Source organism: Haliotis rufescens, unplaced genomic scaffold, assembly GCF_023055435.1.
Source record: "Haliotis rufescens isolate VD_foot unplaced genomic scaffold, xgHalRufe1.0.p SCAF_17, whole genome shotgun sequence".
Classification (NCBI taxonomy): Eukaryota; Metazoa; Mollusca; class Gastropoda; order Lepetellida; family Haliotidae; genus Haliotis; species Haliotis rufescens.
In genome coordinates this window covers 6,834,281-6,850,783 of record NW_025963857.1, presented here as the reverse complement: position 1 = coordinate 6,850,783, position 16,503 = coordinate 6,834,281, and the positions used below count along the sequence as shown (strand labels likewise).

The 16,503-nt window shown below is 43.9% G+C and overlaps 1 protein-coding gene across 1 annotated transcript; it reads right to left on the bottom strand.

Moving 5' to 3' along the window:
• Positions 1–2,156: 2,156 nt before the first annotated feature.
• On the bottom strand, positions 2,157–16,240 carry LOC124117811 (mesenchyme-specific cell surface glycoprotein-like). Its single transcript, XM_048397324.1, has 11 exons — positions 16,216–16,240; positions 15,382–15,636; positions 11,609–11,830; positions 11,220–11,415; positions 10,460–10,589; positions 9,529–9,643; positions 8,640–8,816; positions 7,754–7,810; positions 6,829–7,070; positions 4,096–4,319; positions 2,157–3,384 (listed from the first exon to the last, which is right to left on the bottom strand). The coding sequence occupies exons 1-11, from the start codon at positions 16,238–16,240 to the stop codon at positions 3,273–3,275; spliced, it is 1,755 nt and encodes a 584-aa protein (XP_048253281.1). The 3' UTR covers positions 2,157–3,272.
• Positions 16,241–16,503: the final 263 nt, after the last annotated feature.

The following is a 16,503-nucleotide window of genomic DNA, read 5'->3' as shown; positions in this document are numbered from 1 at the left end:
TTAACAAGCAAACAAACAGATCACTTCTCGTGAACATGCAAACAAACAGAACACTTCTCGCGAACAAGCAAACAAACAGAACACTTCTCGTGAACAAGCAAACAAACAGATCACTTCTCGTGAACAACCAGCAAACAGATCACTTCTCGTTAACAAGCAAACAAACAGATCACTTCTCGTGAACATGCAAACAAACAGAACATTTCTCGCGAACAAGCGAACAAACAGATCACTTCTCCTGAATAACAAGCAAACAAACAGATCACTTCTCGTGAACAAGCGAACAAACAGATCACTTCTCGTGAACAACAAGCAAACAAACAGATCACTTCTCGTGAACAAGCGAACAAACAGATCACTTCTCGTGAACAACAAGCAAACAAACGGATCACTTCTCGTGAACAACAAGCAAACAAACGGATCACTTCTCGTGAACAACATGCGAACAAACAGATCACTTCTCCTGAACAACAAGCAAACAAACAGATCACTTCTCGTGAACAAGCGAACAAACAGATCACTTCTCGTGAACAACAAGCGAACAAACAGATCACTTCTCGTGAACAAGCGAACAAACAGATCACTTCTCGTGAACAACAAGCAAACAAACGGATCACTTCTCGTGAACAACAAGCAAACAAATAAGCAAACAGATCACTTCTTGTGAACAACAAACAAACAGATCACTTCTCCTGAACAACAAACCAAACATATCACTTCTCGTCGGCCATAGAGGGTAATATGTAGCATACTGGCGTCAGGTGGATGGGAGGGTATTGTGGAGGTACTGCATTGTTCACAAGCACACTGATGAAACTGCACGGAGGACAACCAATGTTAAAAGAACACAGAAACACACAGTGTCTGACATATATGCATTTATTCAGAAGACGAGTTGTTCATCATGTGAACAGCCAAGCGTCCTGTTTCAAATGAAGATGTTTACACAAACAGTTTTCATTTTGCCTCGATCAGAATATGCACTTGTGTTTGTAACAAGTCAAGGGTCAGAGTTATGAAAACTGTCCAAACACTTGATCGCGACAACCGCTTCTCCATAAATACTTAACAAACACGATGCAGAAAGTATTGAACACTATCTTTCCTGAATAAAAGAATGCTGAAAAGAGACAAATATACCCGCGCACATCAACACACGCACCCGCACACGCACACGCACACTCACATCAAGGATGTCAACTTATTGTTCTAATGGCTTAATAAAAGCAACAAACCATTTCCACAATCAAATCAAATCTCCATTAGTGTACGACCCCGATTGTATCATGAGCATGCGTTTATGATCACTATCAAGTAGTGACGACACCAGGTGATCGCGAAAAGATGAGCGTATCCTGTTTGGGCACCCGCCATAAATACATGCAAAGGCAAGTCAATTGTTAACCTGATAAAACACAGGATCATTTGGTACAAGTTAAAACTACATAATGTTCCTCGCTGATGCGTACCATACAAATATATGAAAGCTTACTGATGCTTTGAATGTTGCAACTTTCGTTTAACAACTTTTGAGAAAGTGAGTGAGTCAGTATGGTTTAACGCCGCTTTTAGCAATATTCCAGCAATATCACGGCGGGGGACACTAGAAATGGGCTTCACACATTGTACCCATGTCGGGAATCGAACCCGGGTCTTCGGCGTGACGAGCGAACGCTCTAACTACTAGGCTACCCAACCGCCCCTTTTGAGAAAGACTCGTATGACGATTTCTTTAATCATAATAGAAAGAGCATGCCATGCTATACCTAAATGTTATGAAATGCAGACACCAAAGGCTGAAGCTTGTGGAATATTGCTAGAAGTAAAGGTAAAGTTGACTTTTGTGAAATGGATAATAAATTCAAAACGCCACAGAATAATAAGTCTCGATAACCTGCCGAAACAGATTCCTTCGGGCGTATGAGGTCAAATGTATTGAAACTTATATAACGGGATGACTGTAAATCAGTGATACCACGGCCCGTGAAGACCCGGGTTAGAATAGGTCTTCAGCAACCCATGCTTGCCGTAAAAGGCGAATTTGCTTGTGAAAAGAGGCGACTAACGGGATCGGGTGGTCAGACTCACTGACTTGGGATCGATGCTCCTGATGTAAATCACTGGATTGTCTGGTCCAGACTCGATTTTTTACAGACTGCCGTCATTAAGCTGTAATATTGCTGAGTGCGGCGTTAAACAAACAAACAAACAAACAAACAAACAGTGATAACACCAGGTGTTCTGGAAAAGGGTAAGCATGCCCTGCTCTACAACAAATGGATACATCATAACATACTGATATCAGTAAAACAGTATGAGTCATATTTAACAATTCTAAACTCGCTAAAATTATATGGGATGCATTTTTTATACTATTTATTGATAACATATATGGTACTAAATACACAATGCCATTTTGGAAAGTGGTCAAATGTAACAAATGTTCCATTTGGGTAACATTTTCTCATTAAAGTACACATTTTAGTCCTTTGTTACATTTTACCACTTTCTATGAGGCATTGTGTATTCATAGCTTTCGGCCATGGGAGCCGTGCAAGTTTACACTTGTCAGAGGGGTACACAAAGTACGTGATCTAGACCACCAATTGCCAGACTTCCATTTTTTGTGGCTGAGTGGGTTAGATCGCTGATTTTGTGTGGTTGTGATTTGGTGCCTCGCTCTGAGATTGTGGGTTCGAGGGCGTACATAATCTGTACTTTACTAAGAAAGTGCTATCCCAAGTATAACATTTGTTGGTACTATTTGAGGCAAGGGACAGGCATTGTTTTTTTTTATTAGAACGTGGACGAAAGTTCTTATTTATTCCCGATACATAATGGCATGATAAGCGTGATGATTGGCTGAAACATCACCATTCATATTTTCACCATGTAACACCCAACTTTGGAAACTTGACTTCCTTGTTGAAGGTAAAGTGAGTGAGTGAGTTGGGTCTAACGCCGCTTTTAACAGTATTCCAGTCACGGCAAGTCAGCTTAATGTGGGAGGAGAGCCCGAAGTGATGCAGGTCTCAGACGTTTACCACCTCGGTGAAACCCACGAGCACTAGAGACTTAAACGGGAAGATGAGGGGAAGGTTAGAGCGTTCGCTCATCAAGCTGAATCGGGATCTGGGATCGATTCTACACATTGGAACCATTTTTGGTGTTCCCTGTCGTGCTATAGCTGGGATATTACTAAAAGTGGCCTAAATATCTCTCTCTTTCATAGAACAGAGGTAATATAATGTTATGTAAGGACGCAGCACTACCTAATGTGAATTAGGTGTTATTTCCACATCCAGAATGGACACTGTTCCTGATACGGAGCCGCCGACGAATAGGATAGGACTTCCTGTGGGACTCTTGGACGCTGGGACAAACCTGGAAACAGAGGACATTAACCGTGAGTACATGAATTGGAGATAAACCTACTGTGTTTGAAATTGAGATAGTCTAACTGTAACCTCGTATTTTAATTTGGAAATGAGGCTCCTGGGAGGGGTGGAACGTGGGTAGGTTTGGGGTGACTTGGTCTGGCTGGGCGTTTGAGTGAGTGAGTGAGTTGTTGGAAGGAGGTTAGGGTGGTAAAGGAGGGTGAATGAGTGTGTCAGTGAGCTGGGTCTTATAGTGCTTTGAACAGTATATATTTCAACTTCATGTCTTTAATTGATCCAGGTCATTGACACTGGTTACCAGTTTGGAAACCAACAATCATAATAAGGGTGCAGCCAGGTCAAGGATCTGTGGCGAGTTTGGGATACGAACCCATTATTAGCAAGCAGATCCTGACACGACAAAGGGACGCAACTCTTCTTCGAAATGTGGCGCCTCTGTCCAAAATATTTACTCGTATGTGAAACAAACTCGATTCATAACTGCTGTATGGCATAAATAGTAAGTGTTTAATTTAATGTCGCTTTCAGAAAGTCTACTTAGTGATGAATGGATGTGAATAGGGCAGTCACCACAAAAACGTCGCTCAGTGTCACGCTGACCTTATACAATCAGAGAGTTCGTACAATTCCTATTGTTTTCCTTCTATTTATCAGTGTGCGTGTCATAATTGAGTGAGTGATTTTGCACTGAACTTACATGTTATCCTCACAGTCGATCTCCGTGAGGTCCCAGTCATCATACATCTGCTTCCAAGTCCTGCCTCGGGTCTCGGGGATGCCGGTATAGATGTGTTGGAACTTGGGGTGACTCAGGTCATCCTTGACGGAGTACGTGAAGATGGTACCCGGTCTCTCGTTGGCCACGAAGAAGAGTGTGTAACCATCCACCTCCCCCACAGTCACATCTTCCGTCTCCACGCCCTGGGGGTAAAGATAGGACGGTGAGTAGCCTCTGGGGGTAAAGATAGGACGGTGAGTAGCCTCTGGGGGTAAGGCTAGGACGGTGAGTAGCCCCTGGGGGTAAGGATAGGACGGTGAGTAGCCTCTGGGGTTAAGATAGGACGGTGAGTAGCCTCTGGGGGTAAAGATAGGACGGTGAGTAGCCTCTGGGGGTAAAGATAGGACGGTGAGTAGCCCCTGGGGGTAAAGATAGGACGGTGAGTAGCCTCTGGGGGTAAAGATAGGACGGTGAGTAGCCTCTGGGGGTAAAGATAGGACGGTGAGTAGCCCCTGGGGGTAAAGATAGGACGGTGAGTAGCCTCTGGGGGTAAAGATAGGACGGTGAGTAGTCTCTGGGGGTAAAGATAGGACGGTGAGTAGCCTCTGGGGGTAAAGATAGGACGATGAGTAGCCTCTGGGGGTAAAGATAGGACGGTGAGTAGCCTCTGGGGGTAAAGATAGGACGGTGAGTAGCCTCTGGGGGTAAAGATAGGACGATGAGTAGCCTCTGGGGTAAAGATAGGACGGTGAGTAGCCTCTGGGGGTAAAGATAGGACGGTGAGTAGTCTCTGGGGGTAAGGATAGGACGGTGAGTAGCCCCTGGGGGTAAAGATAGGACGGTGAGTAGCCTCTGGGGGTAAGGATAGGACGGTGAGTAGACGGTGAGTAGCCTCTGGGGGTAAAGATAGGACGGTGAGTAGCCTCTGGGGTAAAGATAGGACGGTGAGTAGTCTCTGGGGGTAAAGATAGAACGGTGAGTAGCCTCTGGGGGTAAAGATAGGACGGCGAGTGGCCTCTGGGGGTAAAGATAGGACGGTGAGTAGCCTCTGGGGGTAAAGATAGGACGGTGAGTAACCTCCGGTACTGTTTACACATAGAACCAACTTGACCCCTCTAAACAAAGGCAACACTTCTATTTCCACAATCATTAGACCTCTACTAAAGGCAGAGTTCATTGTGCGACATCATGAGCATGTGTTTCTGAATCATTATCAAAACGAGATGACACTAGTGTTCGTGAAAGGTCGAGTGTATCCTTCCTTACCAACGGCACCAGTCACAAACACATGCAAATGCAAGTCAACTATTAATCTACAAAATCCGGGAATATGTAGTACAATAAAATTGCATCATACATATTTTTGTCACTGATGCGTCAAATTAGGAAATGTCCTCCACACGTTTACCAAAACACTTTTTGAAAGATTTACTGAGGCCTTGAATTATCTAGCCCTGATTAAACAAATCGAATGACGCCTTTCTTCTTCATTGGTCTTTTTCTATTCCTCAGGGCCCACTTGCACAAAACGATCTTAGCGCGAAGACTATTGTAAGCATATGTTAAACTGGAGTTAAGATCATCTTAGCGCTAAGATCGCTTTGTGCAAGTGGGCCGAGGTCGGTAAATCAGTGGTAGGAACTGGCTGTTTGATGGTTATTGAAGCATCAATATATAGCCGAAGCTTAAGTTAAGCTTCTTCGCCAAATTACCTTGCTTTGTCTTTGCCAACCCAGGCAGAAACTCTTATTAATATTCATAAAGAAACATACCAGCAAGAAGGGGAGCACAATTGTTGCCCATGGGGTTGTCTACTTCTTGCCTAAATGTCTTACCCCCAAATTTTACATGGATATTATGAATGAGGAACTCCAGCAATTCACATATACCGTATTCGACGTAATACGCGCCCAGCTCTAATAAGCGCCCACGGCGATATTTGCTGATATATTGGCTAGTGAACAAGCCAAATTTGCATCCCTTCCGATTGATCAATGTACACAAGACTTATTTATTTCGGTATAGTACGCACACGTGTGTTAAATGCACCCTTATTTATGGGCAATTAAATTCTGGAAAAATATATCTGTCGTACATAAACATTTCAGGTTGTCAGCATTAACCACGAAATGTATCTTTCAACTATGTTTTTTTTCACCCAACTAATATTCTAATAAGAGCCCCCTATTTCTAATTTTGAGGGCGCCCTGGGCGCTTATTACGTCGAATACGGTAGTTTTCTCTATGAACTTCAGCTGGCATTGGCTTTGACAAACTGTCCTGAACCTCTGAAGGTGGACGTGCAAGTAAATATATGGCCGCTGTGTTCAGTAACAATAGCCCCATGGATCAAGGACTGAAGATTTATGTTAGGTTTGTCATGTGGTATCGTTGAAAACCTCGGCGTGAACTCCTGACTCTTGCTTCTACTGACCTACGACCTCCGTGGAGATGAGTACAGTCGTGCCTCGTTTATAAGGACACTTGCGTCATTTCACACTTCGTCCGTATAAACGAATTTCCGTATAACTAAGAATTTATGAATAATGAGATCGGGTGGTCAGACTCTCTGACTTGGTTGATGCATGCTCATGAGGTCAATCACTGCACTGCCGGGCAAAGACTCGATTAGTTACAGAAAGCCGTCATATAGCTGGTATATTGCTGAGTTGGGCGTCAAACAACAAAGAAACAAACAAACAAACACGTTACCTTGTTATCTGATCTCATGTCGAAACTGTTGTACGGTTGATCGTGTTCATCATCAACTTCACAGTTGAACAGGTCATATTGTTGTTGGAGAGTTCTGATTGCGATGTCGTTGCCGCTGTCGTAGATGAGTGTCATGTCTTCCGCTCTTCTGATAGACCAGCCCCTCCCTCCATAAGTAAACAAGGCCCTCAGGAACCCCTGGCCGTCCTTTTCAGATGGCGATACACCATATTTGAGTCTCCCTGTAAGAATCACATATCTTGTACACGCCTTGCAATGTTTTACGAGGACTGGGCCTCTACAATGCCAATGTGAAAAGAATACAACACGTTTTGGATTTATAATAGCTACGGTATCCTTGGAGAATGGAAAAAGTCAGAAAATTATTTTTTATGGTTTTCTGAACGTATCCCTCAAATATTCCTTAATATTGCGACTTGTACTCGAGGTGAGGTTCTCCCGTATTTTGACATGGCGTAAGATATATAACAATTGAGGGACCGGCGAATGCCACCATCTTGTTTCGAGATAGGGAGTGAGAGAGTTGGGTTTAACCACTTTGTGAACAGTATTCCAGTTATATCACTGCGTGTCAGCTTCATGTGGGAGGAAAGCCCGGAGTGAGGCAGGTCTCAGACGTTTACAACTTTGGAGAAACCCGCGATCACGGGTTGGTGTTGACGAATAAAGAAACATAATCAGGGTGAATCTCTGATTCAAACCCACGATCATAGGTTACTGGTACGCCTAAGGGACGCAACTCGGCACAGTGAATTGCAGCGCCTTAGACGATTGGACAAAAGTGCCCCTTCCCTTTTGTTTCGAAAATCGGTCAGTTCTACATACATGTATATTAGTTAGCAAGACGCTCTTCGAGTTTTCACTTCACCACGTGAAATTCAGGCTGTAACAATCTTAAACTCACCCAATTTGCTGTTGTCTGAGAGTTGTCCCTCGGTTGTGAAGTCTATATGATAGAGATCTACAACACAATATTTCAAATGTAAACATTGGTTAAGAGGGATTCCCCAACTGAGTCAACCTTAGCCTTTATAATCAGATATTGTGTGGTCAAGACATGACGTACTCCCATAGAATATCACAGGAATTTCATACGTTGTGAATCCCAGGAACCCTATATGCTATCGCTGTGTATCCCAGGAATCCTATATGCTATCGTTGTGAATCCCAGGAATCCTATATGCTATCGCTGTGTATCCCAGGAATCATATAGGTATCACTGTGAATCCCAGGAACCCTATATGCTATCACTGTGAATCCCAGGAACCCTATATGCTATCGCTGTGTATCCCAGGAATCATATAGGTATCACTGTGAATCCCAGGAATCCTATACGCTATCGCTGTGTATCCCAGGAATCCTATATGCTATCGCTGTGTATCCCAGGAATCATATAGGTATCACTGTGAATCCCAGGAACCCTATATGCTATCGCTGTGTATCCAAGGAATCATATAGGTATCACTGTGAATCCCAGGAATCCTATACGCTATCGCTGTGTATCCCAGGAATCCTATATGCTATCGCTGTGTATCCCAGGAATCATATAGGTATCACTGTGAATCCCAGGAACCCTATATGCTATCGCTGTGTATCCCAGGAATCCTATACGCTATCGCTGTGAACAATGGTAATTCCATGCGTTATCGCTGCCGATCACTCCGATCCCATATGTTAACTGGAAATCTCATATACGGTATAATTTTAAGATATTCTTGAATTATTATATATAATTTATTATTAAATTAATTATTAAGGAAAACTATACAATGAGAACGCTGATGTCAGACCTTGGGGTGGAATTCTGGAGCCACGTTCCTCCTCTGACCACTGATAGCTGCCATAGTCGTAGACCTTGGCGTCTCCCTCGTTCGCCATCACGAGATAGTTCCCACCCTTGAACTGGAAGTGCACGAACGAGTCCGGTTGGTACATCCCGTAGATGGTATATGCGTTCATGTGAGCACCTACAGCATAAAGTGAAGGCACGAGTCAGTGGAAGTGAAGTGAACATTGTTTAACGCCGCAGCAAACAAGGTTCCAGCTATACGGTTGAAAGTAATCGCGACAGTGCCAGGCCAACAAGTGACCAAAAGCATCAGGATCACAGCCTGACCACCCGATCCCCACTATAGTAGACTTCTACCACATGCATGAAATTCTAGGGATCACGGGAGGACAGTAATTAAAACCTTTTGATTGTGGGTTCGAATCCCGGTTCGTCCCGATTATGTTTCTAGGTTTGTCAGCACCATACCCTTGCTCGTGGGTTTCACCGAAGTGGTAAACGTCTGAGACCTGCATCACTTCGGGCTTTCCTCCCACATTAAGCTGAAACGCCGCGATATAACTTGAATACTGTTAAAAGTGGCGTTAAAATCCAACTCACTCACTCAATTTAGTTGGGCCAAGTGATAGTCACGTACACGAAACTGGTTCTACTATGGTTTCCTACCCCTGGGGCCGAGAACACACGTGGGGCTGAGACCAGCCGTACATCTGTCTTCGAATAATCAGGCACTGAGTGTGATCTCACTTTCCATGTCTGCTAACAGGCACAGTTGTTGCTCCGAATGTATACATTTGCAATTGAAACTGGTTTCAGAACAAAACATTGGGATCATGGGAAACGCCAAGCGCACTATTGGTCATGTATGTTAACATTGTGCTAATGCTTACCGTCATCCCTATCACTAGTGTCTAGTGGCAAATAGCTCCAGTTCTTATAGCCTAGCCCGTACACCTCCGATATAGTCTGAGTCAGGAGGTCCACAGTAGCCACAGCATTGTTCTCCTGTCAACAATGAGTGAGTGTTTAGCGCCTCCTTGAACATTACGGCGCGTGGCTGATGAGGGGGGAAAGCCATAGTGATGAAGGGCTTAGATGTTTACCTGGGACGGTGTTGACAGAGTAAAAGATGAAATTCAGCACATCCTACACTGGTAAAGGAACGCAACTCTGTTTAATGAGTCGAGGCCATAGAGACCAATTTATCCGCCCCTCCCCTAAATAAAATAGAATAGAATGCTCAGTCTGCATATTTGGAATATATACGACATCATACTATTACATCTACTGCTACTACATCTACTAGGGGGCACGGGTGGCCCAGTCGTCTAAGGCGCCGCCATTCGCTGTGCAGAGTTGCGTCCCTTGGGCATGCCAGAAACCTATGATTGTGGGTCCGAATCCCGGTTAGCCCCCATTATGTTTCTAGGTTTATCAGCACCATACCCGTGCTTGTGGGTTTCACCGATGTGGTAAACGTCTGAGACCTGCATCACTTCGGGCTTTTCTCCCACATTAAGCTGACACGCCGCGATATAACTGGAATACTGTTAAAAGCGGCGCTAAACCAAACTCACCCACTCTACTACTACTACTACTACTACTACTACTACTACTACTACTTCTACTACTACTACTACTACTACTACTACTACTACTACTTCTACTACAACTACTACATCTACCATAACTTCTTCTACTGCTGCTGCAACTGCTACTACTACTATTACTGCTACTGTTACTTCCACTACTACTACTTCATTTGGAATGTCTACGGGTCTTTTAAGCGAATCCGAGTATGATGCTAATAACAGCCCTGACCTGTAACATTATGTATGCCTTGGTGTCGTCAGCGTTGAGGGCGATGTATTCCGGTTCCACGTCGTTGGAGAAGGGGTTGTTGTTCTCCCGGTACACATGACGGACGCCGGACGCTTCCAGGGCTGGCACTCTGTGAACCAAGGTAGGTATTGGTGATTAATGTTTGTCTCAAGGTTAGTACATCCTTAAGTGTTTCAGGTTTGAAGGTACAGGTACCAGGTGACAGTGGTTGACAGCATGAGCAACTAGCCAGAATGCACTGTGGCCACCTGATCCTCGTGCTGGCCGGCCCCGCGACAGGCATGAGGTGTGGGGACCTATTTTGACGCGGAATCCACACAAGGCAACGCACGATTTAGACTTAAAACGACTGGTTGCGCTTTAGACCACGAAAAGGATAACTAGTTTTCTAATTATGTGCGGGACATTTGAAACATGCCGTATGAATGCATTTTTGGAGATGGCAATTTATCATTTGTGGTTTTGTCCGGTTTTATTATTGTAAGTATTATTCAGATTCTTAACATTGTTTTCTCAGCCTGATTTACGTATGTCAACAACACAAACATTTAACAAACATCGCCAACCTTTCTGTAGCAACCTACATCGCATATATTAATATCACGGAAACCAACGTGTAGTACCATCAGTACACAGGTACCTGTATATAACCGTAACTTCATTTCAAAAGATTGCAACGTCTTGAGACAAGTCACTTGGGGAAGTATAAACTATTACTCATGTCATTAGTGATGAATACCTGTCATTAAATCTTTCAAAATTCAGTGTGGAGACAAACATGTTGCTCCCGACTCCCGAGGGGAAGTTGACGATAACGACGAGCCCCGGGGGGTCAGTGATCTGGTTTGGGGGGTACTCGTACGCCTCGCCCTCCACAGCCACTATAACCTTGGAACAGTCCTTCGTCGGCTTGACCATGTCTGGTACGGCGCCCACTGGGAACAGAGAGATGATGAGTGAGTGAGTGAGTGAGTGAGTGAGTGAGTGAGTGTGAGTGAGTGAGTGAGTGAGTGAGTGAGTGAGTGAGTGAGTGAGTGAGTGAGTGAGTGAGTGAGTGAGTGAGTGAGTGAGTGAGTGAGTGAAATACCCTGATTCACTGTTTCTCATTCTATAAATGCTAATTCTTACCTGGTACTTGCAGAACTTCTCGGATCCGTTTGGTCACGGGGTTGTATCCCGAGAAGACTATCATCTTCCCATTGGTTCTGTCTGTCCTGTTGTCCATGGCCGTGAAAATGTGACCCCCACAGAACTCCACGTCCGTGAACTCCATGCCTGGGTACTCCAGGTAGGCAACGATAATCATGTGGCTGGGGTTCGACACGTCGATGGCATGCACGACTGTATCACCTGACAAGGAGGAATTTTGACGAAGTCGTTTAAGCTTCACTTAAACTGAAGTTTTCTCACCCTTGAACGTCTCAAATGTTTCTATGTAAAGCTAAAATGTAACTGTGTCCGCTAAGCTAAAAAGAGTGGAAATATATAACTTTAAATCCTACGTGTCAGTCATTTTTTATTGACAATGAATTGTTTAAAAAAAAATAAATCCCACATCATATGAAGCAGACTCCGTTATCATTGCTTGACGACTGACATTGTATTTAAACCGAGATAACTGTGTCTTATTATATATTACACTACCCAATAAGCTGAAGGAATTGCAGTTTAAGATTATACATAACATAAGGCGCCGCGATTCGCTGTGCAGAGTTGCGTCCCTTGTGCACGCCAGAAACCTATGATTGTGGATTCGAATCCCGGTTCGCCCCAATTATGTTTATAGGTTTGTCAGCACCATACCCTTGCTCGTGGGTTTCACCGAAGTGGTAAACGTCTGGGACCTGCATCACTTCGGGCTTTCCTCCCACATTAAGCTGACACGCCGCGATATAACTTGTTAAAAGCGCCGTTAAACCCAACTCACTCACTCACTCAAATTACATACAGGCATGGCATTATTAGTACACTGAAATTTCAAAATGTATTCTGAACAAAAAATTGAAAAGGGATCGGGATCTCTACATAGTGTGTTTAAAGTGACAGTTACAAAAATTTGGTGCGATGCAATTCCCTTTTTCGGATGAACAGTTGACTTGCCATTGCATGTGTTTGTGATGGGATACCATTGGTGGGGGAGATACGATCGCCTTTTCGAGAACATCTGGTGTCATCACTATTTCATAGTGCTTCGTAAACACATGCTTATGAGAGAGTCGAAATAGTACAATCGACTCTTGTGGCTATACATTTCTTGGGATTATGGAAACGTCTTCTGTTGCTTTTTATTCATATAGAACTGTCAACAAGTGTGTGACTAACGCCGCTTTGGAGAGGGTCTCAGTTACAGAGTGTCAGTCTTGTGTGAAAGGAAAGCCAAAAGGAACCACTTTGGTAAATACAAGCACAGGTGTGGTGCTGACAAACCAGTAACCATGGCAACCTTATCTCTGCTTTTAAAAAATATATATATCAAATGCCCATACATGATCGGGGATAATTTGGGATTCGAACCCACGATCAGCGGATTCAGGCTAGGACATTGGGCATCCACTGATCCATTTTCGATAACAGCTACCAATCCAGTGCCATGTAATATTATATAGCTATTTAAACTAAACCAGGACAACCAAAGATTTACTAGGAGAAATGTGCGATAGCGTTTTTTGTAAGTTTGCAAAGTTTAGATAAAAATAGCCCGAGCATTAAACACGAGTGAATCGTCTGATTAAAATTCTCGGAATCAACTGGACTTTAGTTCACTCTGATAAAAACAACAACTCTTTTCCAGACTGGGCTATTCCCATCTGACGTTCAAGGGTGCTTTACTTCGTAATAAATACTCTTTCCATAATCATAAGAACACTTAGCCAAAAGCAGAGTACATTGTACCATTCCGACTATATCATAAACAAATGTTTATGAATGACTATGAAATAGGGATGACAGCAGGTGTTGTGAAAGGTGAATATCCTGCCCCACCGGTGGCACTCGTCACCAAACACATGCAAAGGCAAGTCACGTGTCCACCTGAACCAACACGTCTAGACTGTCAATCTAACTGTCAGTAGCCCTGTTGAATTAGTACCTCAAAGATTAACGGTTTGAATGGCATTCTAGAAGATGGTAAGTAGGTTAGAAAACGTAAAACTTTTTCGATAACAACTTCTTGTTTATTGTATATGGTGACGTTTTCGATGTAGATTCTTACACCGATAGTGATGAGGGGTGTATATGCATGATATGTTGTGATAAGCAGCAGATTAACAATGACAACAACAGGCCCGTGAAGATCCGGGGTAGAATAGGTCTTCAGCAACCCACGCTTGCCGTAAAAGGTAACTATGCTTGTCGTAAAAGGCGTCTAACGAGATCGGGTGGTCAGGCTCGCTGACTTGGTTGATGCATATCATCGATCCCAATTGGGTGGATCGATGCTCATGATATCAATCACTGGATTGTCTGGTCCAGACTCGATTATTTACAGACCGCCGTCATATAGCTGGAATATTGCTGAGTGCGGCGTGAAACAACAAACAACAAAACAACAGGTAATCGATATATTACAACAGGTAATAGATATACAGTAAGAATATGGATTAAAAGGATTAAACAGTTGTGACAAACTGATTGGATAATAATTAGAATAAGGAAGAGAATTTATGGATTACAACTTCTTCATTATGAGGAACACAACGTTTCGGAGTATAAACATTGTGTTCCTCATAATAAAGAAGTTGACATCCATAAATTCTCTTCCATATGTGTATCACTTCTAAATGCCATTCAAAGACCTAATTAAAATAGTCTTTGGCTTGATTAGATCTCCATAAGCAGACGGGATGTAATGCTCTTGATCTATGTTGATCTAAGGTTTGTGACGACGTTTTTCTATATAGCTTCTGTGAGTTTTCTTTTGGTAAAGGGGGGCACGAGTGGCCCAGTCGTCTAAGGCGCCGCGATTCGCTGTGCAGAGTTGCTTCCCTTGGGCATGCCAGAAACCTATGATTGTGGGTTCGAATCCCGGTTCGCCCCAATTATGTTTCTAGGTTTGTCAGCACCATACCAGTGCTCGTGGGTTTCACCGAAGTGGTAAACGTCTGAGACCTGCATCACTTCGGGCTTTCCTCCCACATTAAGCTGACACGCCGTGATGTTAAATAATGTTAAAAGCGGCGTTAAACCCAACTCACTCACTCACTCTTTTGGTAAAGTCCTGATGTTTGGTTAAGAGGATCTGGACTTTGACAAACTGAGGGAAGTTTTACTGGTGGTCTGAGGGGGCTGATTTGCTGTCTGCTTTAGCTGTTGAAGTCAAATGTTCTTTGATGCGGGTATCTCCTCCAAAGGAGTAATCAATATGATTAACTGTGACGCGTACATTGATGAAACCTCCCGCCAGGTAGATACCCGCATCAAGGAACATTTGATCAAAGAACAGAGATCAGGAGTGTTATATCTCGTCTTCCTATGAGTGAGTGAGTGAGTGAGTTGGGTTTAATGCCACTTCTAACAGTATTCCAGCTATATCGCGGCGTGTCAGCTTAATGTGGGAGGAAAGCCCGAAGTGATGCAGGTCTCAGACGTTTACCACTTCGGTGAAACCCACGAGCACGGGTATGGTGCTGACAAACCTAGAAACAATCGGGGCAAACTGGGATTCGAACCCACAATCATAGGTTTCTGGCGTGCCCAAGGCGAATCGCGGCGCCTTAGAGTTTCTAATATTCCAATAAAAAACGGAATTCGTTTTTTAAAATCATTCTATAAATATAGTTAGTCTATAAAATAATCAGCGTAACATAAAACGTCAACGCCAGACAATAATCAGTTTCGAATGGTGCACTGAAAAGCAGCGAGAAACCCATTTTTAAGGCATATACGTTTTGATACCCACTCACCGACTGTGTAAAGAATTTTGTTGTCCGAATCATACGCAAGTTGTTCTACGGCAACTTCAGACAGAGAGTATTGGGGACCATTCTCGTAGGTGTACGGCAGAAATATCGTCGATCGTCGCCGTAGTCGCACGTCAATATCAGCCAGAGCTGCCGTTACAACGGCGAGACAAATCAAGAGTTTCAGCATCACGATGCAGCGGTGGGCGTTTGGCGAGATGCGGCTTAGTGTGACTGCTGGGTATGGCGAGATCAGCCCTATATAGAGAAGTCGGGAGGCACGAGTTACATTCTCAAAAATCACGAGTGTTAACGATGCATTTTTTAATTTCTACGACGCTGTAGACACATTCACTTTTGATAACTGATAGCCTGTTACACGCGTACACTACCTTGTTTGGTTTCTTGTACGACTGACCGCCTCCGTGGTCTAGTGGTAGAGCGTCCGCCCGGAGAGCGGAAGGTCCGGGGTTCGATCCCCGGCCGCGTCATACCAAAAAACGTTAAAAGATGGTACTTGTTGTTACCCTGTCTGGCGCTCGGCATTAAGGGGCTAAAACAAGGAGTGGTCGGCTCGGAGTCAGTATACTGTGTCTGAGTGGGGTATCCATGTTAAACTGCGGCATGGTATCTCAGTGTGCTAGCACTATAAATCGGCATCAGTCCGGACTAGTACAAGCAGCCATACACACACACGTGTGCATGCACGTTGCTATATAAGTACAATAATCTTGGACGCGACGTTAAACCCCATTTCACCTCACCTCTTGTAGAGACTCGATGGCGAGGGTGGTGAATGGAGTGGATCGAGGCTGGCATTGCTGGGTTGTTTCTCACGAAACTTCTGTTTTAAAGGTACCATGCTGATCTTACATTCTCTATTACAAATCCGCAAGGAACTATGGTGGTAAGTCTCAAGCTCTGCGATTCACCCTGCGGAGATTCCTTGTTAGAATTGGTCCCCTGTTGGTCGTTAGATGCGGCTTATAAGATTGGTGGTCTGTCTCGGTGATATGGTTGATTGCTTAAGCATCATATCCCAACGGCGTTTATCTTTGCTCATGATATCAATCACTGGTTCGTCTGGCCCAGACTCGATTATTTACAAGCCGCCGCCATGTAGCC

Coding starts and splice junctions, on each gene's coding strand:
- LOC124117811 (XM_048397324.1), bottom strand. CDS start 16,240: ATGGTACCTTTAAAACAGAAGTTTC. Junction 10,590..11,219: donor TTTGAAAGATTTAATGACAG/GTATTCATCACT, acceptor CTTGGTTCACAG/AGTGCCAGCCCTGGAAGCGT. Junction 7,071..7,753: donor CTCAGACAACAGCAAATTGG/GTGAGTTTAAGA, acceptor TGATTCTTACAG/GGAGACTCAAATATGGTGTA.